General features: G+C 43.4%; 1 protein-coding gene across 5 annotated transcripts in view; it reads left to right on the plus strand.

Moving 5' to 3' along the window:
- The window catches only part of racgap1 (Rac GTPase activating protein 1), an 85,226-nt gene that overhangs the window by 21,067 nt on the left and 38,639 nt on the right, over window positions 1-25,520 (plus strand). For 2 of the 5 annotated variants that reach the window (XM_055664626.1, XM_055664623.1), the window contains 3 exons: window positions 5,513-5,596; window positions 14,387-14,505; window positions 22,162-23,901. In XM_055664626.1, the coding sequence (XP_055520601.1) occupies window positions 5,513-5,596; window positions 14,387-14,505; window positions 22,162-23,766 (1,808 nt within the window). In that variant the 3' untranslated portion in view covers window positions 23,767-23,901. Of the gene's footprint in view, window positions 1-5,512; window positions 5,597-14,386; window positions 14,506-22,161; window positions 23,902-25,520 lie in introns of those variants that run through there. The other 3 variants (XM_055664624.1, XM_055664625.1, XM_055664622.1) reach the window with 2 other exon arrangements.

The following is a 25,520-nucleotide window of genomic DNA, read 5'->3' on the forward strand; positions in this document are numbered from 1 at the left end:
TTTCAAAATTGGATTCTCTAGTTAACCCCACTAAATATTTTCTGCTGTTGCAAATGTTGTCATTTTTGAATGTGAAGCATGTTCCTTCGCATAGCTTTCCGTGACCTAGGTTTATTCATAAATGATGACTGTAAATGTGGCCAGTTGACGTTAACACTGCTGAAACAACCACAGTAGTTTTTAGTCTGGTAAACCATTTGAACCATGGCCACAGCGAGCAGCACCGGAAATTGGAGGAACAGCACCTCATATTCCGTTTGGGGAGTCTGCACCCCGGGGGCATGAACATCGAATTCTCCCAATTTTGTTAGTCCTTGCTGTCTCCTCCCCTTCCTCAGCCCCCCTGCTGTCTCCTCCCATCCCCCAGCCTTCGGGCTACTCCTCCTTTTCCCTTTCTTGTCCCCACCCACCCCCGCCCCCGATCAGTCTGAAGAAGGGTTTCGGCCCGAAACGTTGCCTATTTCCTTCGCTCCATAGATGCTGCTGCACCCGCTGAGTTTCTCCAGCCTTTTTGTGTAACAAACCATTTGAATTAGTTCAGTTTTTTACAGGTGGACAGTGTTCTGTATACAAATACGAAGTGAATATTCAAACTGCAAGAAATAGATGGCCATGCCTTCCCTTGTCCCTCTTCCGATTATGGTGCCTCGTTTTGGGAGTACTGTTCCACAGGTGTCAATCATCCTCCAGTATCTCCATCAACTGGTCAATCCTCGAGTGTAAGTGTAGATAGTCCGTGTCAACGGACAGCTTGACCAGGGCCAGGCGGGGACACTGCAGCTAAACCTGTTCAAAGTCCAGGAAATATTACTGACCTGTGATCAGGAAAGGGAACTCCAGCTGTTCTCCTCCCCCCCCCCCCCCCCCCCCCCCCCCCCCCCCCCCCCCCTGCTCGGCAAGCACTCCAGTTGAGGTCAACTTTAACACGGCAAAAGTGAAAGGAATCAGAGTCTTTTCTCATCTGTTTGGCTCAGTGATATTTTGAACAGACAATTTGTCAATGAATCAGGCTAAAGGAGTTCAATGCATTCTTTTGCGTTTCTGTAATCTGTGCGCTGAATTGATCGTACTTTTCCAACAAAACTCTAAACTGTGAATGTTTTTAATGTTTAGTTTCAAAGGCAATCGCTGACCATAATGGTGTATTGTGTAATCCGTTCCCTGTGTCAATGTAAGGTTTTCAAAGTACGCACCAATAACGTTTACCATTGCAAGATCTTCTGTGCTTCAAATTGCTGGCAGCAGTTTTGTTCTTTATTATATTTATAACACGTTGGTTCTGAACAACTGTGCAACCTGCCAATGGCAGATCGCAAACTAACCCTGATGCAGCTGTGAGTGGGGAAAGTTCAGTGTGCCAAGCGTAACAAAGGTTCTGTTGTAACACGGTTTGACTGTTGGTCTGATTCACTTTGGGCCTTTTTTTCTTTTCCATAACTTGGCACCAAACTGAATACTTTGTAGAAGTAGTCTGTAGTTAATTGTTTGCACTGATGTGTATTCTGCTTGCATTGTAAGTGCCTACAGGTTAGCTCATTTAAAAAAAACCAGAAATGTTAGATATATACAGGCTAATAGGACACCAAAATGAACAATGTGCAGTGTTTAATAGCGATGAATGTAAAATAGCTCGAGTACGCTGGTAAAATTTGTGTAATCTTGCAATAGCATTGACTGGAAGTCAAGAAAACTAAATTGACATTACTGCTAAACATAAAAAATGACACCAATATCAGATTTGAAACTAGTGGCTTGGGCCGAAAGGGTAAAACAGGAGTTGATTATGTGGATCCTTACCCGCTGTGAGGTGGTTTGAGACAATTTTACTGAGGAAATGGTTGTCATGCACTACCATGGCCAGAGAATTTCAGTTGTATTACTCGTTTAAAGTACACTCATTTATTTAATCCTCTCAGAGCATGACTCACCATATTCAACCAGCCTCAGTTATTACTCTGGCCCAACTATCAATTGCTTTCTTATGATTTTCTCTGAGAATCTGGGCAACATTCACTTCCCATCCTTTGTTATCAACCGTGTTATGCGAGGCTGGAGTGATATTTAAGGCCTGACTCTCTAAAGGACATTAATAACCCACAGGGTTATTAACAACTGCTGGAGTTCTTTTGTGGTCACAGATAGGTGCAGAATCGATTTACCAGAATGCTGAAGATAGACACAAAGTGCTGGAGTAACTCAGAGGGACAGGCAGCATCTCTGGAGAGAAGGGATAGGTGATGTCAACGACTAGAGGGCATAGCTTTAAGATGGAAGGGGCAAAGTTTAAAGGATATGTGTGGGGCAAGCTATTTTACACAGAGGGTGGTGGGTGGCTGGAACTTGTTACCAGGGGTGGATATGGAGTCAGATATGAGAGGGGCATTCAAGGGGCTTTTGGATATGTACATGGATATGAGGGATATGGATCACAGGCAGGCAGATTAGATTCGTTTAACTTGGTATCATTGTTGGCATAGACATTGTGGGCCCAAGGGCTTGTTCCTGTGCTGCACTGCTCCATGTTCTAGATTTGATGTGTTCAGTTTCATAAATTTGAGGAGTGATATTTGAGCTTATGACCTCTGGCTAGTTGATCCACAAAAACAAAATCTATCTCACTTTAAAGCTTTTTTGCGAAGTAAACTTGCTTGCTTTAAAATTTGGATAAAGCAAAAGTAAACTAAATCATGGTGCATTGTGCAGATGCAATGACATGTTACTAGGGGGTCTTCAACAATGACCCCCTGCTACCTTACTCAAGTTCTGCTGACCACCTCAAAATCATTTGGATACGACTCGGCCCTAAATTTGGTTGTGCAGCCCAGAGATTACAGTCGAGCTTACAACAGGCCTACTTTGTCCCGTCCTTTTGCTCTTTCAGCTCAATGTGGACAATGGGCGGAATCAGGGTGTGATCCTGTGAGCCTAAAGAGTCAAGAAAGAAGATCAGTCGAGGTGCCAATGTGCACAGGCAAACAAAATGTTGGAAACACTCACCAGATCAAGCAGCATCTGTGGAGAGAGAAACCGGTTGAAGAGGTTTTGTTAGAACTGGGAAGGAAAGAAAGTGAGTTGGTATGAAGCTGCAGGGAGGGTGGTGAAGAGATGGATCGGGCGATGAGGCCAGGGTTGCCCTGGGAGTAAGCTACAAAAGAGGAAATCTGATTGATGGTTAAATGGGGACAGTTAGGGAGAGTGGCTGTTTTATTCATAAAAACGATTTAATGAGGGCAGTTAGAGAGTGAGAATGCCAGAACGAAAGACTAGCTAAAGACATGGCTGCACGATGCACCCAGCTGGTGAGTTTGTGCTAAGGGAGACAGGAAAAACTGAGGATGACCTGGCCACTTCTTATACAGACAAAGAAAGCAACTTGCGATAAAGTTGTGAGACGGAAGGCTGCAACATGCCCAGACAGGAGACGGGATGGTGTTCTTCAGGCTTATGTTGGGCCTTGTTATAATGGTGTAGGCAGCCACAGAGGGACAGGTCAGAGTGTGATTGAGTTGGAGATTTAAAACGACAGGCAACCGGATGCTTGGGAGTGCTCCTACTGACTGAACTCAAGTGCCCCACAAAGCAGTGAACCAGTCTACATTTGGGTTCCTTGATGGAGAGCAGACGATGTTGTGAACATTAATGCACGACTGGAGAGGATGGACAAACCTAGATTGTTTTCTCCAGAACATTGGAGACTGAGGGGGGAACCTGATAAAAATGCACACAATTTTGAGATGCATAGGTCCTTTTTCAAAGGCGGAATTGTCAAATACTCAAGTGCATATTTTAAAGGTGAGACAGGGAAAGTTTAAAGGAGTTGTGTGGGGCAAGCTTCTTTTTCCAGAGTGGTAGGTGCCTGGAACACACTGCTAGGGAAGGCAGTGGAAACCAATACCATAATGGTGCTTATGAAGCATTTCGGTAGGCACATAGATATACAGGGATTGGAGGGATATAGATCCTGTGGGGGCAGATGTACAGTTTAGATTGGCTTCATGGTTGGCGCAAATATCATGGGCCACAGGTGCCTGTTCTGTACTATTTGATGGCTGTGACTGGCGAGTTGCAAAGGGTTCGGTCCCTTTGATATGCTGGAAGTGAAGGAGAGGAAAGATGTCTGGCAGTGGAATCTAGTTGAAACATTAACTCTGTTCCTCTTTCCATAGATGCTGCCTGCTGCTGAGCATTTCCAGCACCTTCGGTCTTTATTATAGATTTCCAGCATCTTCAATATTCTGCTTTTCATTTTGTAATCTAGATTTTGTTTCTTGTGGTAGCTGAGTAAAGTTGGGCCTTGGAGCATATATGAGGCTACTGGTTCTTTCTTAAACCCTGAAACATGGTGTGACAGAGTTGTTAATTGTGGCTTGCAAGGAACTCATTATACTTTGTTCCTCTCTGACTTTTGCTGTCAAGTAATTGGGATTTGAAAGTTATGCTCTCTACATCCAACACTTAATATTTTTACATGGCTATGTTTTCGCTTTGTTAGTAGTTTTAGCAGTTTCTAAATCTGCAACCCTACTTCAGACCCAAAATACTATTTCATTTTCCACCGACACCACCTGGCCTGCTAAGTTTTTCCAGCATTGTCTGTTTTTTCTTTCTCCCCTTAAAGCCTTTGTGCATTCTCCTCCCAACTCACAATCTCAACTAATCTTGTATCATCATTACAATTGGCAATAAGACATATGGTTTCCTTGGCTTGATGCCTGGGAACCCATTCTTAATTCATGTCAATACATTGTTGCAATTCCATATGCTCTACCTGTGTTGACCAATTTCCTGTGTCGATCTTCAAAATTGTTCTGAAATTGATCAGCCAAAAAAGGATGTCTCAAAGGCATCACCTATTGATCTTGTTTAAGACAACCTGTGTTCCCTTAAACTTAGGCTGTCAAGTACAGTATTGGGCTTTTGGAACACTTGGGCGACTTATTTCTCATGTTCCTAAGCAATTATTTCCTGTGAAGTTGGTTCTATAAATGGCGTCAAATGGAAGTATTTTCTCTCAAATTGCGTATAAACTTCAGATCGTATACTATTGGTTTGCTTCTCATGTTGACAGGAATGCCTTCAAGTGTTAACACAGCAATTTGGCTACTGTTGCTAATGATAGAGAATGAAAAGTTGGAGACTTGGAGGCTATTGATCTTGGTGCTGTCCATTGCTGACATTCGGAAAAAGTCTAGAATGATTTCCACAACATTTACTATCAGAAACCCTCATTATTTAGGCAGAGGCTTTGTGGAAGGTGTTTATATTTTTGAGTTGTGCATGAGGTCTACTAGAGCAACAAAATGGGATATTGTCTCTCCACTTCAATTGCTTCTCCAAGGAGATGTGTTCAACTGAGGAGCTTCATGGCATGAGTGTATCTCGGGTCGCTTGTAACCTGCCTTTAAAACAAATCCAATGTTCACAGCTTAGACTGCTAGATTGAGAAGGATAATTATAGGCATTTACGTCCTGAGTGAGCTGAGGAGAAATTTGGATTTTGTTTTGCTTTTAGGTGAAAAGCCATTTCAGTGCAGCCAATGTAGCATGCGATTTATCCAGAAGTACCTACTGCAGAGACATGAGAAGATACACACTGGTAAGTGAAATGCTAGGGGCATGTGCCAGTGACACGAGATAAACCATCTATGAAAATCCTTAAAGAGACATTATCCCTTTTGTTGACCTACATAAGTAAAAAAGCACGCGTTAAAGCATTTATTAAACACAACAAAGGCAGAATTTCTGTTGTTTGCTCCTTCTTTGCAAATACAAGGTGCATGCGGAAGCAATGTGTCCTGGTTTGCCAATCTACAATAGAGTGAGATTATAAATAACATTCCAATTATTCTTTCTTCAGATCTCAATCGTTTCAAAATATCAATTCAGTAGTGAAGGCATCCTCATGTTTGAAAGATTTAACCTGTGAAGGCATCCTCATGTTTTAAAGATTTAACAAAATTCCTAGCAGCATTATTATAATAAAACATTTTCTTAGAACATCTCGCATTTTGGCCTATGCAGAAATGAGCTTGTAATCTTTGAAGGAATCAGTGTATTATAGCAGGAATTTAGGGGGGGGGGGGGGAACATTAGGGATGTTTCTTTTAACTACCAGTAGCATAGAGGTTATCAAATGGGATCAGTGAAGAAAAACTATGGCAGAGGTTTATCATGCAAACTAGGTAAGCAAAGAAAGAGGGATACTGTCTCTTTAGTTTCTTAGCTAACCACATTAAGTTCTGTTGCTCATTTACCATCATTCCATCCTATGCATTGTAATACGAGTCTCTACTATAGATAATGGCAATGTTATATCCCTGGTTCTCACTTTGCCACTGTAATACCCAATACTGCATTTGCAGTGACATCTTCAGCATCCACAGACGCACTGTGGAAATGGAGTACCCCACAGCACTCAGTGATTTGGGAAACTCATTTTAACACTGTTACACTCCACAGTGTTCGCTGGCATTGGGAAACCCCATCACAGCATTTATTAGTAAACTGTAAACTCAATAGCACAAATTGGGACTTAGGAATATTCCATGACACTTATTGTAATATTTGAAGATGCTCACTATTACATCTGTAATACTCCATGGTTTAAAAGGTAAATTTTCCCAAAGGTCACATAGGGCAGCACAATAGCGCCAGTGACCCGGGTTCGATCCTGACGACAGGTGCTGTCTGTATGGAGTTTGTACGTACTCCCTGTGACCGTGTGGGTTTTCCCCGGGTGCTCCGCTTTCCTCCCACACTCCAAAGACGTACAGATTTGTACGTTAATTAGCTTCAATAAAATTATAAATTGTCCCTAGTGTGTAGGATAGTGTTAGTGGACGGGGTGATTGCCGGTCGGCACGGACTCGGTGGGCCGAAGGGCCTGTTTCTGCACTGCATCTCTGAAGTTAATTACAGCTTACACGAGGCGTGGAGGTATAATAGGCAGTTTATCGAATAGCAATAATTGCGCCATGGTTCATAATGACTGAAATAGTTCTTATTGGCTTCTTATTGTACAGACAGTTTGGTGTTTGCCATCAGCTGTGGTTAGTTCTTTTCACTTTTCATCTTGAGTTGATCAGGGTATACAGGACAAGCTTTCATCTCCAAATGCCTGCTCCCTTTGTATTCTCGTTGTCTCTCTTCCCTAATGATTTGATTCTTTCTTGGTACAGATAGTTCTGCTATAATGCATCTTTTCATAATACGAATTGGATATAATGCAATCGATGAATGGAAACATTATTTGCATTATCCAGGCTGAATTGGTTATAACTTGATTTCGATCTGGAACTAGAGAACCACTTAAAAGCACCTTGGGAAATCGACAAGCAGAAAGAAAAGCTGTTTTGGATTTAAACAGTATCGGGGGGAAAAAAATCTGTTTCCATGTAACCTCCCTGCAGTAATCAGACACCATCGTCTCTTAAAAACACACCTGCTGCTGTAACTGCGGTGGCTATTGAAATTCACAATCAATCGCTTCTACTCACACTGAATAAACAATGTGACATGCAGTCTTCAGCATTTTTAGGTTGCAGTAACAAAAGTAAACTTATTCCTATGGAAATGACCTCTACTTTTGTAAACCTTGCACGGAAAATAGCTCAAACTCATTCTCCCCAATTGACATAATTATCTTTATAATGTGATTTTCCATAACACTAGGTTTCTTAGGAACACAACTATTGTATTATAGTAGAACTAGCTGTACCTTTGGCTTTATATATCCTGATTTACTGACTGGCAAGACCCTTGCATCATTCTTAGCTTAATTACACTCCAGTTGAACTCTAGATAAAAGAAGGCAGGAGCACAAGATGGACATCTTCTTGTTGCCACCTAAATCTAGCTGCCCCCTTTACACCATCTCTTGACATCTTTGGCGTGGACAGCATGTACCTTCCCCAAATCAGCTTGCCCAGTAGATTTAGCAAGAGGCACCTTCCCATGCTCTTTATCAAGTCCACTTACCACTTGAACAATGGCTCATTACTAAAATGTACGCATCGGCAAGTCATGACCCTTGCAAATACCATCGCCTGTGCAGTTTAAGGCTAACTTCATAAAACTAACATTGTCTATTGTTCTGTGTTGTCAAAGATTTTTTATTTGTTGAATTAACATCATCAAACCATGGTAGAACCATGATAGATAACATGAAGTCGACTTGCTCAGATTTGTCATGGCACACGGTGTCGCTATAATACTTAACAGGACTCACTATGATAATAACACTCTGTGGCTCCTAGTGTGGCACTGAAATACTCTAGGATGCTCATTGTTACACCTGATGGCAGTCACCGGAGCATGAATCATCTACCTACAATACCCCAAAGCTCGCAATGGAATATGCCACAACACTCAGGAACAGCAGTAGTCTTTGGGAATCCAATGCTTGTGGCATCAGGTCAACATGAGCACGGTGACCTCGTGCTGATTAACACAACTGCCTTCACCTCGGCTGACGAAATGGTATTTCTCCATATTGAACAGCACTGGAGTGAAGCATTGCAAGTAGCCAGGGTTTAGTTTAGCAAGGTAGGGCATTTTAGTTCATCGTTGCGAGTGCCACTGTCACTGACCAATTTCTTCAGGCCATAGCTGCCAGGCTGGTCAGAGGAACTACGTTGAGGGGTAAATGTACATGACAATATACTCACTGACCTGCCTGTTGCCGATTATTTATAGGCGTGACTGCTGATAATGCTTGTGGAGGCAAAGTCGTGTTTCACAAACTGGGCTTGCTCTATTGCAACAGACTCAATCGGATAGAGTAGCAGATCTCATCGCTCAAAGCAAATCATCCAAGAGGTGTCAAGTTTACCAAAAGGGGGATTTTAATCTTCCACAGTGCATCGCTTTATTGCTTGTATATCTCTCACTGTACCAAGGGCCGATGCTGATTTAGTCGGAGAGCAGAATATAATGGTGAGAGCATGAGTGGGCATAACCATGATGAGGTAACAGCGAGTGAAGCAGCAACACAGGACGATGTATACTAATCGTCAAACGGAGCATGCAATAGACAGTCGAGTGATCCCACAACAAATGGATCCACATCTAAGTTCTTATTGTCCCACCACATCGTGCTGTGAATGGTGGTTGGCGATCAGCAGTTGCCAGGAAGAAGAGGCTTCGAGAGCATCCCTGTGTTCATCAATGGTGGGTCCGTCAAGGTTTCTTAGACTCCGTGGATGAAAGAGCTGAATTCCAGAGGCGAGGTAAAAGTGAATGGACTCACCAATGCTGCATGTAATCATGTGTGGCTATCTACAAGACACGTCTGGTGTCTGCTTGATCATCGGTGGCACGGTGGCGCAGCGGTAGTGTTGCTGACATATACTCGCCTATAAGAGGTGGAGGCAGTGAGTGCTACACATGAAATTATTCACTTGTAACTTGCGCTAATAAGGAAATGAATGCAATTGGCCTTTTAGAGTGTATATGCTCTAGCATGCGCTGCGTACATCATGAACCTGCGCCAACAGCAGTGGAGCAAGCTGGCATGGCCCCAGTGCAGCAACAGTTTTGGACATGTTTCTGCAGGGGCAATGCATCTTCTGGTCAACACCCACCTCAACCTCATCATTCATAATTGCATCAGTGTTTGTGCTACTGGACTAGTTGGTTGTTATCTGGTTATATACCACCAGGGGGAGCCGCACGATGGCAACCTCTTGAACAGTCTGTTTTTTTTAATTTTTTGTGATTTTTTTAAAAGTTTGTGTTAATGTTCTCTGGTTTGTTTTATGTGGGGGAGGGGGTCGGGGTCGGGGGAAACTTAAAAAAATCTCTTACCTTGCCGATTGTTTTCGGGATCGTATCTCTGGTCACTCTGCGGCCTAACATCGTGGGGCTGGAGGCCTCGCTCGGGACTGACTTTGAGCCCCACTGCGAGGATGGGAACTTACCATCGGAGCCGATCCCTTGCCTGGAATCAACGCTCCAAATCAACGCCTGCAGATTTCAACATCGCGGAGCTTACAGTCTCGGGTAGAGACCTAGTCGGGAAGCACCAATGACACAGAAGGTTCGACTAGCCCTGACCCGGGGTCCGATCGTCCGGCGCGGGAAGTTGGCATCCCCCCGATGCTGAGGGCCCGACCGCCGGCTACGGGAGCCAAGATCGCCCTGACAACGGAAGGCTCGAGGCCCCCCGGCCATGGGAGAACAAAGAAGGGAAGAGATTGAACTTTTTTTTCGCCTTCCATCACAGTGAGGAATGTGGAGGAGTCACTGTGGTGGATGTTTATGTTAAAATGTGTTTTGTGTGTTTTGTTGCTTTTTAATGGTATGACTGTATGGCAAATCAAATTCCCTGTAGGTTGCAAAACATACTTGGCTAATAAAGTATTATTATGATTATGGTCTTGGATGAATGACAGATATCTGCAGATAAACATTGAGAATACGAGAGTCATCATGTTTTCCCCAACTCCTGTTCCCTTTCTGCCAATTTGCTCTCTCTCCCTGGCCATTGCCTCAGGCTCGAGCTTGGGTATACCACACATCAACGTATCTCTTCCATCACAAAGACTGATATTACTCTGCAAATGTTTCCCATCTACTCTACCTCGCCTCCTGTGCTGCTCTAACAATTATTCTTGCTCTTGTTATTGCCAGACTGACTTGGCTTTTCCACTGTTCTCTTGGCAATTTTCCTCAACTCAACCTCCCTCACCAAATCTTCAAGAAATCTGAAACTCTGCTGCCCATATCCTGACTTGCAGTTTGATCCTCTTGGGAATATTTCATCTGTGGTTCAAAAATATCATGGCATTCATTCCAAGAATGTAATCAAGCAGCCCTTTTGAAGTGACACTCTTTAAGATGTCAGTCTCTCAGTGGGACCACTGAAATGTACTTACACCCTCGTTGTGACACAAATACACAGTAGTCATAGTCCAGACTCAGTCGAAATGTAATATTGGTCCTATTTCAGTGTCAATTTGGGGCCTATTTGAAGCGGCACGGTGGCGCAGCGGTAGAGTTGTTGCCTCACAGCGCCAGGGACCCGGGTTCGATCCTGACCTCGGCTGCTGTCTGTATGGAGTTTGCACGTTCTCCCTGTGACCAGGTGGGTTTTCTCCGGGTGCTCCGGTTTCTCCCCACACTCCAAAAATGTGCAGGTTTGCAGGTTAATTGACTTTAGTAAAATTGTAAATTGACCCTAGTGTGCAGGATAGTGCTAGTGTACGGGGTGATCGCTGGTTGGCATGGACTTGAAGGGCCTTTTTCCGCACTGCATCTCTAAACTATCTCTAAAAACTAAACAAAAGGGAAGATACAGAGTGCAGAATATAGTTCTCAGCATTGTAGCGCATTAGTTCCAGAGACAAAGTTTCCGCGCTGTATCTCTAAAGTCAAAAGTCAATATCGTGCATTATTTCTTCTGTATGACAATTTGACAAGCTGAAGATGGGCCACGCGCGGCCAGAAGGCTTCCCAACGGGCCGCTGCTGTGGACTGGGAGTGTGGTCGGAGGCCTTTATCCAGGCGCCGTGGTCTCGATGCCTTCCGGACCTCCACATAAAAGCCCGGGTCGGGGCCTCGCTGGTCGGACGGAGGAGCATGTGAACTGGGAGCGCGGGTCGGAATCCAGGTCAGCGGAGCGGCCGAAGGAGCCCGCGGCAGTGAGGCCTCGGTGGCGGTGAAGCGGCGGCAGCGGTGAATCCTCGCGACGATGGGGCCTCGGCGGTGGTGAAGCCTCGCGGGTCGATCGACAGTCGGTGAGAGCGTGGAGGGGGAGGGGAAGAACAATGGACAATTGGGAGGGGGGGGGAGGGAACAAAGGACAATGAGGACCCGGCGTGGGGAGGAACCACTTGTGGGGGGAGAACAAAAGGGGGAGCCAGCGTGCTTTGTAAGTTTGTCAGCGCCGAATGTGGCTGCTATTTGTATACATTGGGTATGCAGCAAAGAATCTCACTGTGCCCAGTCACGAGGCAATAAAGTATTCCATTCCATTCCATCACTGTGATGGCGTAATGCAGTTTACAGAGAATCTGTCTCATGCTGATAATGTATTAGACACAGTACTTAAATAATTGGTGTTGAAACTCATTGTGCTCCTGTCAGATACTGAGCTCTCAGTGCAATAGTCTAATGCAGATGGGCCCTTGTTATGTTGATAATTACCAGGTCACACTGTTTTACTTTAATATCACAGGCCACTGAGTGGAATCTCCTCCAAACTCGTCTGCTATATTCGTTGTTGTCAGTGTGGACTCCTATATATCGGTGAGACCAAGTGCAGACTGGGCGATCGTTGCACTGAACACCTATGCTCAGTCCGCCTTGGCCTACCTGATCTCCCGGTTGCCAAACACTTTAACTCCCCTTCCCATTCCCACACCGACCTTTCTGTCCTGGGCCTCCTCCACTGTCAGAGTGAGACCAAATGTAAGCTGCACCTCATATTTCGCTTGGGGAGCTTACACCCCAGCGGTATGAACATTGACTTCTCTAACTTTGAGTAACCCTTGCATTCCCTCTCTCTCCCCGTCCCTCCCCCACCCTCGTCGATCCACTAGCTTCACTGTTCGTGTCCCTTTGTTCTAATCACCTCTTCCACAGCCAACAATGGACCACTGTGGGCTCCACCTTTCCTGGGTCATTGGTGCTGACTCTGATCTGTTCTGTACCTCTTCATACCTCTAGTTTCCCTCTCCCCTGACTCTCAGACTGAAGTAGGGTCTTGACTCCGAAACGTCACCTATTCCTTTTCTCCAGGGATGCTGCCTGTCCCGCTGAGTAACTCCAGCACTTTGTCTGTCTCTATCTTGGCTGAGTGGAATAGACTGATTGTTGACTTTCACTTGGTACCAGTACAAACTGATCATTGTGACACAGCCAGATTCCCAGCAGCTTGCAATAATGTTGACATTTTGCATCCTCAGTGTCATGCTAATATTCCATGCTCTTAGCATTACAATGTTCACAATGGGCCATTTTCTATAGTTTACAGGGCAACATGGCAATATGCCAGGGCAAGTTTTTGGGTACCTTTCCAAACTTAATATATGAACTTCTGATGGCATCATCGTAAAATCAAGAGTGTATTATTGTCAAATGTCCTAGATAGGACAATGAAAGGATTACCTGCAGCAGCATTACAGATTATAATAATAATAATAATAATATATTTTATTTGTTGGGCGCCTTTCAGACATCTCAAGGACACCTTACATAGACAGAAATATAAACATATAATCAGAGTAAAATAAATAATAAAGACATCACAGAGACACAAACTAAAAACAGAATTCAGTCCAAAAACAGAAAATCAAAAACACAATGTGAAGAGAGAGCAGCGGCAGCCAAACCGCGCCAGCGTCCACTCTCCCTCCACGGCAGCCATCTTGGACAAAGACTAACAGGATTACGTTACAGACAAAAAAAAAATCATCCCCCCACAATGAAAAAAAGTCCAGTGTGTGTGTGTGTGTGTATATATATATATGTGTATATATATACATATATGTGTGTGTGTGTGTATATATATACACACACACACACACACACACACACACACACACACACACACACACACACACACACAAATATAGGTGCGCACGCACGCACATATACGTTAACATAAAAATCAAACTAATAGTGCAATAATAACAATAATTGTCTTTGTATTCAGAGTTTAATAGAGGTTGTAGTGTTTAATAGCCTGATGGCTGCAGGGAAGAAGCTGTTCCTGAACCTGGATGTTACAGTTTTCAGGCTCCTGTACCTTCTTCCTGGTGGCAGGGGTGAAATGTGCGTGTGGCCAGGGTGGTGTGGGTCTCTGATGATACTGGCTGCCTTTTTTGAGACAGTGTAAATCCCTTCGATGGTGTTCATGGTACAATTGACCATGAAAACTCAGCTTTGAAGTAGGCGTCATTCACGAATACCAGCCATTGCAACATTTGTGACTAAAGGTTGGTCTTAGTTACCCTGGAGAAATTAGCAGAGATGACGGGCTATGATTTGCTGTTAAGCACGTACATGTGACGATCCGATCAGGACTAACTCGGGGCCCAGCAGTACAGACCATGCAGTTGAATTGTTTTGTCAGCAGTCATAGCCCAGGCTCGCTTGAGAAGAATTGCTGCTTCATCAAAGCGCAGAAAGGGGCTTTTTAGGAATGGACCCTCACAGGAGTGTGCAAGTCCAGAGAGGAGCAGAGAAACTTGGAGGGGGAAAAATAGTAGTTTATCTCCCTTGGAGTTTAGATTCCATTCTCAGCCAATTGTATGAATTAAAACTTCAATTCAAGAGCGAAGCCAGGGCAGGAATTTGCAGCTCAAGTTAAAAGTAATTTTAGATCACAGAATTTTGTACATTGCAAAAACACATGCATTAGATGATTCTTCATTTGATTTCACAGGTGAGAAGCCGTTCCACTGTGATGAATGTGACATGCGGTTTATTCAGAAATACCACATGGAACGACACAAACGGACTCACAGTGGAGAGAAACCGTACCAGTGTGAATACTGCCTTCAGGTACTGTATTACAAGAGCCATGTGAATACTGCCTACAAAAGCTGTGTTGCAAGAGCACTGTTAATAGTGCCAACAAGAAGTGTATTACAAGAGCTACAGTATACTGCCAATACAATTTGTATTACAGGAGCACTGTCAATGCTGCCTACATGTATCGCAGGAGCAGCGTGAATACTGCCTGCACTAATTGTATTTCATGAGCAGTCTGAACACTGTCTCCATGAACGGTTTTGCAGGGTTAGAGTGAACGCTTCCCACAGTACGCTAGTGCAGGAGCAATGTGTTTTTTTTTTGAGCAGGGACTGTAACTTCAAGTTAATACTGTCCACGGGAGCAGGAGCACTGTGACCAAACACTGCATAAAGAAACTGCCTCCAGGAGCAGTGCGAATGCTGCCGACAGGTATGAATGACATTGCAGGAGAATTGTGAAGATTGGCCAGGATAGGTGTAAGAGGAGCAATGTTCAAACTGCCTGTGGTAACAACAGTATGTGCAGAGACAATGTGAATACAGCCTCAAAGAGCTGTTTACCAGGACCATTGTGAATACTGGCTACAGGAGCTGTGTTACAGTAATGGGTTAATTCCTGCTTACAAGAACTATTATTGATGCAGGTTCACTATTTTCTACCGGAATTTATATTATAGGAGCAATCAGCTTACTTTATCTGCATGAACAGTGTCAGTGGCAGCAATAGGAATTTTCATCGAAGAGCATTGTGACTGTTGCGTGCAGGGACTATATTCCAGGAGCCTTGTCAGTGTACGGGTTGTTTAACACTACTTACAGGAACACAGCCGTTATCAGTACTACTTGCAGAAGCTATATCACCAGGAGTTGTGAATACTGCTGAAAATAACTGTTTTATAGCAGCAGTGTCAGTACTGCCTGCGGAAGCAGTATTACAGGAGAGGGCACAATACTGACCTGTGTTGCAGAGATGATTGAGTATAGCAGCCGATTAAGTTGTTTTGTTTGGGAGCCTTTAGGCTAGACTCCTGGTTTAGATGAGAGTGACACCCTTTTCCGTGATCTCAGGAATGAGTGTGGTTAACATATGATGAGCGTTTGTCGGCACTGGGCCTGTACTCGCTGAAGTTCAGAAGGATGAGGAGGAACCTCATTGAAATCAAATAATAAAAGGCCTGGATAGAGTGGATGTGGAGAAGATGTTTCCACTAGTGGGAGAGTCTAGGACCAGAGGTCACAGCCTCAGAATTAAAGGACATTCCTTTAGGAAGATGAGGAGGAATTTCTTTAGTCAGAGGGTGGTGACTGTGGAATTCATTGCCACAGAAGGTTGTAGAGGTCACGTTGATGGATATTTTTAAGAGAGATAGATTCTTGATTAGTACGGGTGTTGGGGGTTATGAGGAGAAGGCAGGAGCGTAGGGTTGAAAGGAAAAGATAGATCAGCCATGATTGAATGGCGGAGTCGACTTGATGGGCCGAATGGCCTTGTTTTGCTCACTTCTGAACATGATGGATAACGAGTGCTGATGAACAGTTAGAATTATCGCTGTTGCTCTTCTCCCTGACACAGGCCCTTCGGCCCAACTCGTCCATGCTGACCAAGGTTCCCATCTCAGCCAGTCTCATTTGCTTGTGTTTGACACATATCCCACTAAACCATGCACCTTGATGCTGACTTTACTGCAGAGGTCCCATGCTGCGATCTCTTCCTGAAGACCCTCAACAGAATCCACAGTAGCAAATGGACAATGTGGCCACCTGCTCCACAACAGCAACATATTGTCCTCTGGCCCTCGATTCCCCCACTCTGGGCAACAGACTCTTTGTATCTACCCAATCTATTCCTTTCATGATTTTATGCATCTCTATAAGATCACCCTGTGCTCCAAGGAATAGTCCCAGCCTACTCGACCTCTCCCTGTAGCTCACACCCTCTAGTCCTGGCAACATCCTCGTAAATCTTCTCTGTACCATTTCCAGCTTGACGACATTTTTCCTATAACATGGTGATACTGCTTCAGAAAGTTTATTTCTAAGGCGTTTTGAACGCTGACACAAAGAACATTATCTACAAGTGCAGGGTGAATACTTAAAGTGCAATGTGAACTTTATGTGAACAATGTGAACAATCAAAGCACAGAAGCACCATGCAAGCATCAGAACTGTATTACAGGAGTGTGTCGGAAGGAACTGCAGATGCTGGCTTACACCGAAGATAGGCAGAAAAAGCTGGAGTAACTCAGCGGGTCAGGCAGCATCTCTGGAGAGAAGGAATGGGTGACGTTTCGGGTCGAGACCCCTCTTCAGACTCCTGTGGTAGCGAGTCTGGGTTCAAACGTGGTCGTTGAGCTGGAGAGCGGGAGGAATCACAGAGGGGGAGCAGCGAGAGAGGGTGTTGCAGAACCCTCGTCGGGGAGAGGAGGAGAATTTCTTCAACGCAGGCAAACCTTAAGGAGATTGCGCAGTGGAGCTGAGAAAATGTGTAGGAAGGAAGTGCAGATGCTTTTCTTTTTATTACAGGAGTGTTGTCAATACTTGTAGGAACTATATTTCAAACGCATTGTGAATTCTATCTGCAGGATCTAGACTGTTAGCAACAGTGCCAATGCTGTTGGTGCCAGGTTTTTGGTGGCTACATCGGTACAAGAAAAGTTACAAGAAGTTTACTACACAACAGCAGTGTGAAAACAGTTTGCAGACACTAAAGAGAACTGTATGGCAGGAGCAGTGTCAATAGGAAACTATTACAGGATCTTAGTGAATACTGCTCATTCAGCTTGAATTACCGGAGCAGTGTGAACACGACCTTCAGGAATTTTGCTCGAGGAACTCTGCCAATTCTGCCTTCACTGTAGCAATTGTTCCACAGGAGCAACGGCAGTAGTGACTGCAAGTCATATTATGCAACCTACTTCTTCATTGAGTACTTCCCATATTTCCCAGATGACGTGTGCTCCAGACACAATAATCATATTGACTGCATTTTAATCTTCTGTTGTGTGTAATGTTTTACTTTGTGTGTAATGTTTGCTCATTTTGTGGTGTTCTCACCTCCTGGAGACGATGAGTTCAAGCATGTCGTACCATTAGAAACAGTGCAGATGACGTCCACAAGGATATTGCCTCGAATGGAAGGCTTTACTTTCAAGGAGAGATTGGAAAGACTGCATTTGTCCTCACTCAAGCATAGGAGACTGAGAGGTGACCTCACCGAGGTTTATATTGATATGGGCAGAGAATAGCAGATGGAGTTTAACCCGAGTAAGTGTGAGGTGTTGCACTTTGGAAGGTCGAATGTAAGGAGAAAGTATGCAGTTAATATTAAGATCACATATAATGACAAAAGTGCTTCAATGGAAATGCAGTCAGGAAGTACTTCACTACGCTGTTGTGGGAATGTAGCACAATGTGCAGCTGCAGCAGTGAGGTGAGGTACTGTATGTACACCATTGCCAAAATGTACTTTGTCAGGAGCATTGCAGACATTGGGGAGGCTATTCCATAGCAACAGCAACACAAGTATTAACAAAGGGTATCGTATTTACAGCAGTTGCGCAAAATTGCAGAATGCGACTGAATAACTGCAGCAACGTGAAAATGGCCAGAAAGCATTGTATGTCAGCAGCAAAGCAAATATTGATCAACGCTACTGCAGTCCAAAAGCTATAAGATGCTGCAATACAGCCGCAATGCAAATAATGCCATGAAGTACTGTATTTACTGCAAGCTTGTAAATAATGCTGAGAGATACTCTTACTGCAGCAATGACAATGTTGCTCAAAGGGATTCATTAAAGTATAAATGCAAATATAAGCTGATGGAAAATTATACAGCCATGTAAGTTTGCCACACAGCACTGAATCACAAGAGCATTGCAATGATTGGAGAATGTGACTACATAAAAACAATGCAAATATAAATAATGCTTTATTATAGGTGCAATGCAAATATCACCTGAAGAAGGGTTTCGGCCCAAAATGTTGCCTATTTCCTTTGCTCCATAGATGCTGCTGCATCCGCTGAGTTTCTCCAGCACTTTTGTCTACCTTCGATTTTCCAGCATCTGCAGTTCCTTCTTAAACACCAAAAGTTACTGTATTGCTGCAGCATTGCATATAACACTGAGAGGACTATGTCAGTCACTGCGATAGTGCTACTCTTGTTTAAATTGTGGCGGCATTGCAAATACTGGCTAATGGTTGGGGGTTACAGCAGCAGGCGCAATTATTGCAGAACGTTACAATATAAACACGGCCGTGCAAATGACAAGATTCTTAATTACAGCAAATACAGCGGCAATACAAATATCGCCAAAAGTTATGGCTTTATAGCTGCAATACCAAATGGTACGGCTTCACACCGTATGTAGATTCAGTCATCTGCAGTGCAAATGACCAGTGTGCATCAGCAGTGCAAATATTGTCTCACGTTACTTTATCATAATACAATGCAGTTTTTTGCAGGAATATTCTGCATTGCAGCAACAATGCAGTTATCGGCAAACGTTTATTACAGCAGCAATGCAAATCTTGTCGCACTAGGGTATTGCAACAGCAATGGAAATTCTGCCTGAAGGTACTTTATAACAACAGCAATACAAGTAGTATTGTGGCAAAGCAAAAATTGTCAAAAGATGCAGTATTTCAGCAGGAATGCAGTTATTGTTAAAATAAACTACTGCAACGTTAATGCAAATGGTGCTGAAAGGTACTGTTCAATGCAGCAATGCAGACATTTTAGAAAGTTTTTGTATCACTACAGCATTGTAGTAATACCTCAGCACACAGTAATGCAGCAGTAATGCATATACTGTGGAAAGATGCTGTAATACTAAACATTGTGCACTGTACCTGTAGCAGTGCAAATATTGCTGAAGGAAACTACAACATCTGCAATGCAAATATTTCAAAAAGCTTAAGGCATAGCAACAATGAAAACATTGTTAGAGGATGCGATGCGATGCAAATATTGCCGGTTGGTGCTGCATTATAGCAGCAATGCAAATATTGTGAAAAGGTAACACATTAAGCAGCAATGTAAATGCTCCCAAATGTTATTGCATGGCATTATTAATAGAAGTATTGTCTGAAGTCTCTGTGTTACAGTAGCTATGTGATGTTAAAAGTTCTATATAGCAGTTTAAAGCTCTCTCCCATGTAACATATTTTATAAAGTGGCAACACAGTGCAACTATTTTTTAGACACTTCTAATTCAGTTGATGTGACTGTGTGCCCTTAAGACCAGGCGAGAATGGTTCCAAATATGCACGCTAGACTATTTATATATATATATATATATATATTGCATTGGGCTTTATGATTCCACAGCAGTCTTGGAGACCATGAAGTGCTACTGGTTCTGTCAAGCTGCCATACCAGCTGCTACATCTGATATATAAAATCACATGCGATATATAAAATATATCAAATGTGCTTAATATGAGCAACTATGTGTTTGCACGTTAAATATCAATATTGTTCCTGAAAGTATGTTAGCCAAACAAAAGGAAGACACTGAATGTACACCAAAAGTATATTTGACTAGTAGGATTGTTACCATCCTTGGACCTTCTCAAGCATTGGCATCATTGCAGAAGGAGAAAATAAATTGAGATAGAAGCGTAGAAAATAGGTGCAGGAGTAGGCCATTCGAGCCTGCACCATTCGCCATTCAATATGATCATGGCTGATCATCCAACTCAGTATCCTGTACCTGCCTTCTCTCCATACCCCCTGATCCCTTTAGCCACAAGGGCCACATCTAACTCCCTCTTAAATATAGCCAATGAACTGTGGTCTCAACTACCTTCTGTGGCAGAGAATTCCAGAGAGTCACCACTCTCTGTGTGAAAAATGTTTTCCTCATCTCGGTCCTAAAAGATTTCCCCCTTATCCTTAAACTGTGACCCCTTGTTCTGGACTTCCCCAACATCGGGAACAATCTTCCTGCATCTAGCCTGTCCAACCCCTTAAGAATTTTGTAAGTTTCTGTAAGATGCCCCCTCAATCTTCTAAATTCTAGCGAGTACAAGCCGAGTCTTTCCAGTCTATCCAGAGATAAAGAAAACATATAAGTACTTACAATATTCTATACCACTGTGAAATATAATCATTAATTTCTGGAAGCTTAACCATAACTAATATTCTTCTTAAAATTGTCCTTCATATTAATTTGGGCTGCCATATCGAAATAACGATATTTACATATCTTAATAATGCAGAAGTGCCACAGTAAAAATGACAATATGGATGTAAAGATAATGAATAAGATCAGTTGCATACTTTATTCCGTTAACCTCAATAATACATTTCCTTTCCTCCTCTGAAATTGTTGACTGCACAGACTATTATGCATGGAATCCGAAAGGTAAAACAGGCTTTACACCCAAATTGTTCATACTAGTGTCACTTGTATTGTCTCTTCCCATTCTGTCTCCATAACCTCCACAGATGCCACAGGTTCCTTGCTAAAATCATCATTTTCATGTGTGAGCCCAGATAAATAATGTAATAAAGTCATACAGTGTGGAAACAGGCCCTTCGGCCCAACTTGCCCACATCGACCAACGTCCCACCTGCCTGCGTTTGGCCCATATCCTTCTAAACCTGTCCTATCCATGTACCTGTCTAATTGTTTCTTAACATTGTGCGAGTCCCTGTCTCAACTACCTCCTCAGGCAGCATGTGCCATACACCCACCACCCTTTGTATGAAAAGGTTCCCCCTAAGGTTCCTATTAAATCTTTCCCTCATCACCTTAAACCTATGTCCTCCGGTTCTTGATTCTCCTACTCTGGGCAAGAGACTCCGTGCATCTGTCCGATCTATTCCTCTCATGGTTTTATACACCTCTAAGTAGATTCAGTGGAATGTTTGAGACTGCATGGCCTCACTGCCAATCTTAACCCTGTTATCGCTTGCACTTTCCAGCAAGAATCACTGGATAGAATACAAGGCAAGTTGTTGCAGCTTCTATGGTAACAGCTGAGATCAGTTAACACATCACAGCCTGAACTCCGAATAATGTGTGTGATCCAATGACAAACTACACAGTGCATGACTAACTGATTCCACATAGGCAACATGCACAATCTTGTTTCTTGAAGGGGGTTTACATTGGTTGTCATTTTTCACTAGTATGCTGCCAGGCACAAAACCAGAGATTCCGTTCAGGGGCTTGGGTGCATGTGGTCTTTCATTTCCTGCCTGTTTCATTTTACAGTACACATATCCAAATTGCTAGAGTGCCATCCACAGATAAGACCGCAGTTGGAAAATGATACCTGAGCGTTAATTGTAACTGTGTGCACCAGGCAAGGCAGTGGATATGAAGCTGCTTTCTTGGAAAATAGGTGGGGTTAAAATAGCCACTACCACCTATTTCCCACCTGGCAGGAGCAGTTGAAATCGGCCACTGAACAAATTAGTAATTACTCCATATCTGCTGTAATAAATTGGAATCGTAAAGATCCAACATTAAATTCATAAATGTATGTGCTCTAGTTTAAATGAGTGGTTGAACAGTTTTAGTTCATCCTGCAAATTGTTAGCTCGTGCTTAGTGCCCAAACTTTAACATGCCTGTGGCCACGGTGAATGTACACCTTCATGTCCATTGTTGCTTGAATCATAACCTAATAAACGATAATGACATTAATTCTCTCCAATGCATTTCCTTGCAGTATTTTTCTAGAACTGATCGTTTGCTTAAACACAGAAGAATGTGCTGTGAAAATCAAGGGAAAGCTTCTGACAAAAACCCAGCAGTGAAAACTGAGCCAATAATACTTGCCATCAGTACGGAACACAGGTTGTTGTCACCCCAGAAGGATGTCATTAATCCGACAACAAAAAAGATCAAAACTACAGAGAAGTTGGAACTGGAGGCTTCTAATAAAGAGGAGACTGGTAGTCCAACAGGTGTTAACTTGAATAAGCGAGATTGTATAGAGTATTACACCAGCAACTTGAAGGTAAAGGATGAGTATAAAGTGGAGCAGTCGTCGCTTGTAAATGCACATCCATCTCTTGGTAGTGATCATCTAGGGGAAACGTACCAGAATCTGAACCCACCAAAGCTTGTTCTGAAGAAGATAAGCTCCAACAAAAATCAGAAGACAACAGAACAACTGAATCAGATCTTGCCTGTTCCTGCCACCTTTGATGCCACAAAAGTCACCAAATACACCTACGCAATGGGAAGCAACCCTAGCCTCTTGGTCATCGAGAGCCAGGCCACTGATCAGGTTCACGAAGCCTCACGCAAGGCGGGCGGGAGCCACAGCAACTATGATGATGCAATGCAGTTTGTTAAGAAGAAGCGTTTCTTGCAAGGGCCTAACAGCACCAGCAGAGAGTTTGCCTTATCTGTGGGCCAGATTGTAACTCAGCCAGCTGCAACACAGGCAGCTACCACCACTGTAGGTGAAAGCAGTGGTGGCACATCCATGTTGGTGCAGCCCGGCAACACCGAGCTGAAAAGCGGTCAGGACAAAGGCGGAATTCCCGATGAAGTTCTGCAGACTCTCTTGGACCACTATACTAACAAGGCAAATGGGCAGGTTCCATTTTCTGTCAGTGATACCCAAGTTGCTTCAAATATAACCGTAAGCTCGACTGATAGTTCAAATGTGCCTCCATTGGAGCAAGTCAGTGAAAGTTCACAGCCAGCATCCGCAGACAACTGTAACATGCTCCACGAATATTCAAAGTTCCTCCAACAAGCTTTGGAAAGGACTTGCCACAATGATAATTACTCTGGTGAGCAAGGACTTGCATACGAGACTGAAAGTCAGCCCCTAACTGGGAGCCTTCAGGTGCCACCTCTGTTTTCTTCTCTGGAGCGGCAGGTTTTTGCCACGATGGTTACCCAACACGGCTTCAGACCAGAAGCGGGCTCTTCCTTGAGGTTACCAACGCAAAAGGCCCAGTACAGTTTGCTCGTCGGTGAATCCCAGCATCCCTTTGCGTTCATGCCGACTGTAACGAGCAACAGCAGCATCTCGTCGCCGCCGGATTTCATAGAGCAGGTTAACTCGCAGAAAAAGCGCGAGGAGCCGCCAGCTCACAACAATCACCAAATGGGCACATTTGGCCAAGACTCAAGGTTCTCAGCTACTGGAGGAGAAATGACCCCGTCATTCAATGACAGTGCCAGTGGACAGGTGAACCTCAGGGTCCGGCAGGGCAACTCAAACTACTCGGAGTTTTCTCTGGTCAATGTGCCAGAAGGAAGGGATCAAATGAGTGCCTCACCAGCTGTGACAGGGGGTCAGACTTTTCGGTGAAATGATTTGTTCATCATATTTGGGATCATGATATATTTCTGTTTTTTGAATTGCTCCAAAAAGAAAACCATTTCAATCTTCTGTTTTTATTTTTTAGAGATCTTCTTTAGAGATCTTATTCTTGAATGACAGAGCAGGCACAAGGGTGGGTGGGGTGGGGGGGGGGGGGGGGGGGGCAGTTGACTCCTGCAATTTCTTATGTTCTTATTAGTGACTTTACCAGAGGGTATTCCATAGTCCAGCATTGAAACATTCTTCCCTTCTCTCCATTGATATGTTCTTGCTGCCTAGCACAGAAAGGGTCATATTGATGCCTCTCTCCAAGTCTTTTGTATTCATCAGAAGCATTTGTCCATAAAGAGTGTCAAGGGTGGGAGTTGGTTATACGTTAACCCTAGAATTCACCAGAAAATTGTCATTTGCCGATACTGTCATTTCATCAGTTTAAATATTTTCATTTCAACCCACAAATAATTACTCTGACAGACATTAATACAGATCAACAATTTCATAGATACATATGCCATCATTTCAAATATCTGGCCTAAAGTACTCACCTTTATACTGATCCAATAAGACCACGATATTGCATGCGCTGTTTACCCTGATATTGACATTGTATGTTTCCAATAAATGCCATAATTATTGGCATCTATGAATTAATGATGCCAATACAAACATTTTATCCACTAATTACCCTGAATTTTCTAATAATGCAAAAATCAACCCGATTCTGGCATATCGTAGGAATGAACAAAAGTCCCGTATCATAATAGGAGGCCATTTGGTCCATCATGTCTGGCAGTTCTTTGAAATTCTCAAGACCTTTCTTATTTTGGTGTTAACATTTTATTTTTTTTGTTATTACTAATTTGCTTGCCAATTGAAATATTTTCTTTCAATTTTCTATACTTTCATTCTTTTCAATACGTTCATACAGATACTGCCCCCAGAAAACTCTTTGTAACCTTTGCTTTAACAAATAGACCCTTAGTATCTATAATGGTAACAGGAAACCTTTCCCTGGTTTCTGTGAAATCCAATATCCCTAGTTATAAATCTAGAATTCCATTTGTCTACCTGAACTCTTCTGTCCAATTACTTCCAAAATGTCATAGAATATAGAACAGTACAGGCCCTTCGGCCCACAGTGTCTGTGCTGAACATGATGCCAAGTTGAACTAATCACCTCTGCCGACACATGATCCATTTCTTCCAACATTCTCTGCATCTCGTGCCTATCTAAAAACCTGTGAAACATCGCTATCGTATCTGCCTCCACCACCCCTGCCAGGCCGTTCCAGACACCCACCGCTCTCTCTGTGTAAAGCAAACTATACCTGTCATCATTTAAAATATTTCTTATCAGGTCTCCCCTCACCCTCTCCAGAGAAAACAAACCGATCCCAGTCCAATCTCTCATTGTAGCTAATACCCACCAATGCAGGCAGCATACTGGTAAACCTCCTTTCCAAAATCTCCACATCCTTCCCATAATGCAGCAACCAGAACTACATACAATATTACAAATGCAACCTAACCAAGGTATTATGGAGCTGCATCATGACTTCCTGACTCTTATACTCAATGCCCTGACGAATGAAGACAGGCATTCTTTGCCACTATATCTACTTACCTTGCCATTTTCAAGAGCTGTGGACTTGGACCCCAAGTGCTCTGTGCATGAATGTTGTTAAGGGTCTTGCCATGAACTGTGTTCCACCTCCCAAGTTGCAACACTTAACACTTGCTCG

Source organism: Leucoraja erinacea, chromosome 40, assembly GCF_028641065.1.
Source record: "Leucoraja erinacea ecotype New England chromosome 40, Leri_hhj_1, whole genome shotgun sequence".
Lineage (NCBI taxonomy): Eukaryota > Metazoa > Chordata > Chondrichthyes > Rajiformes > Rajidae > Leucoraja > Leucoraja erinaceus.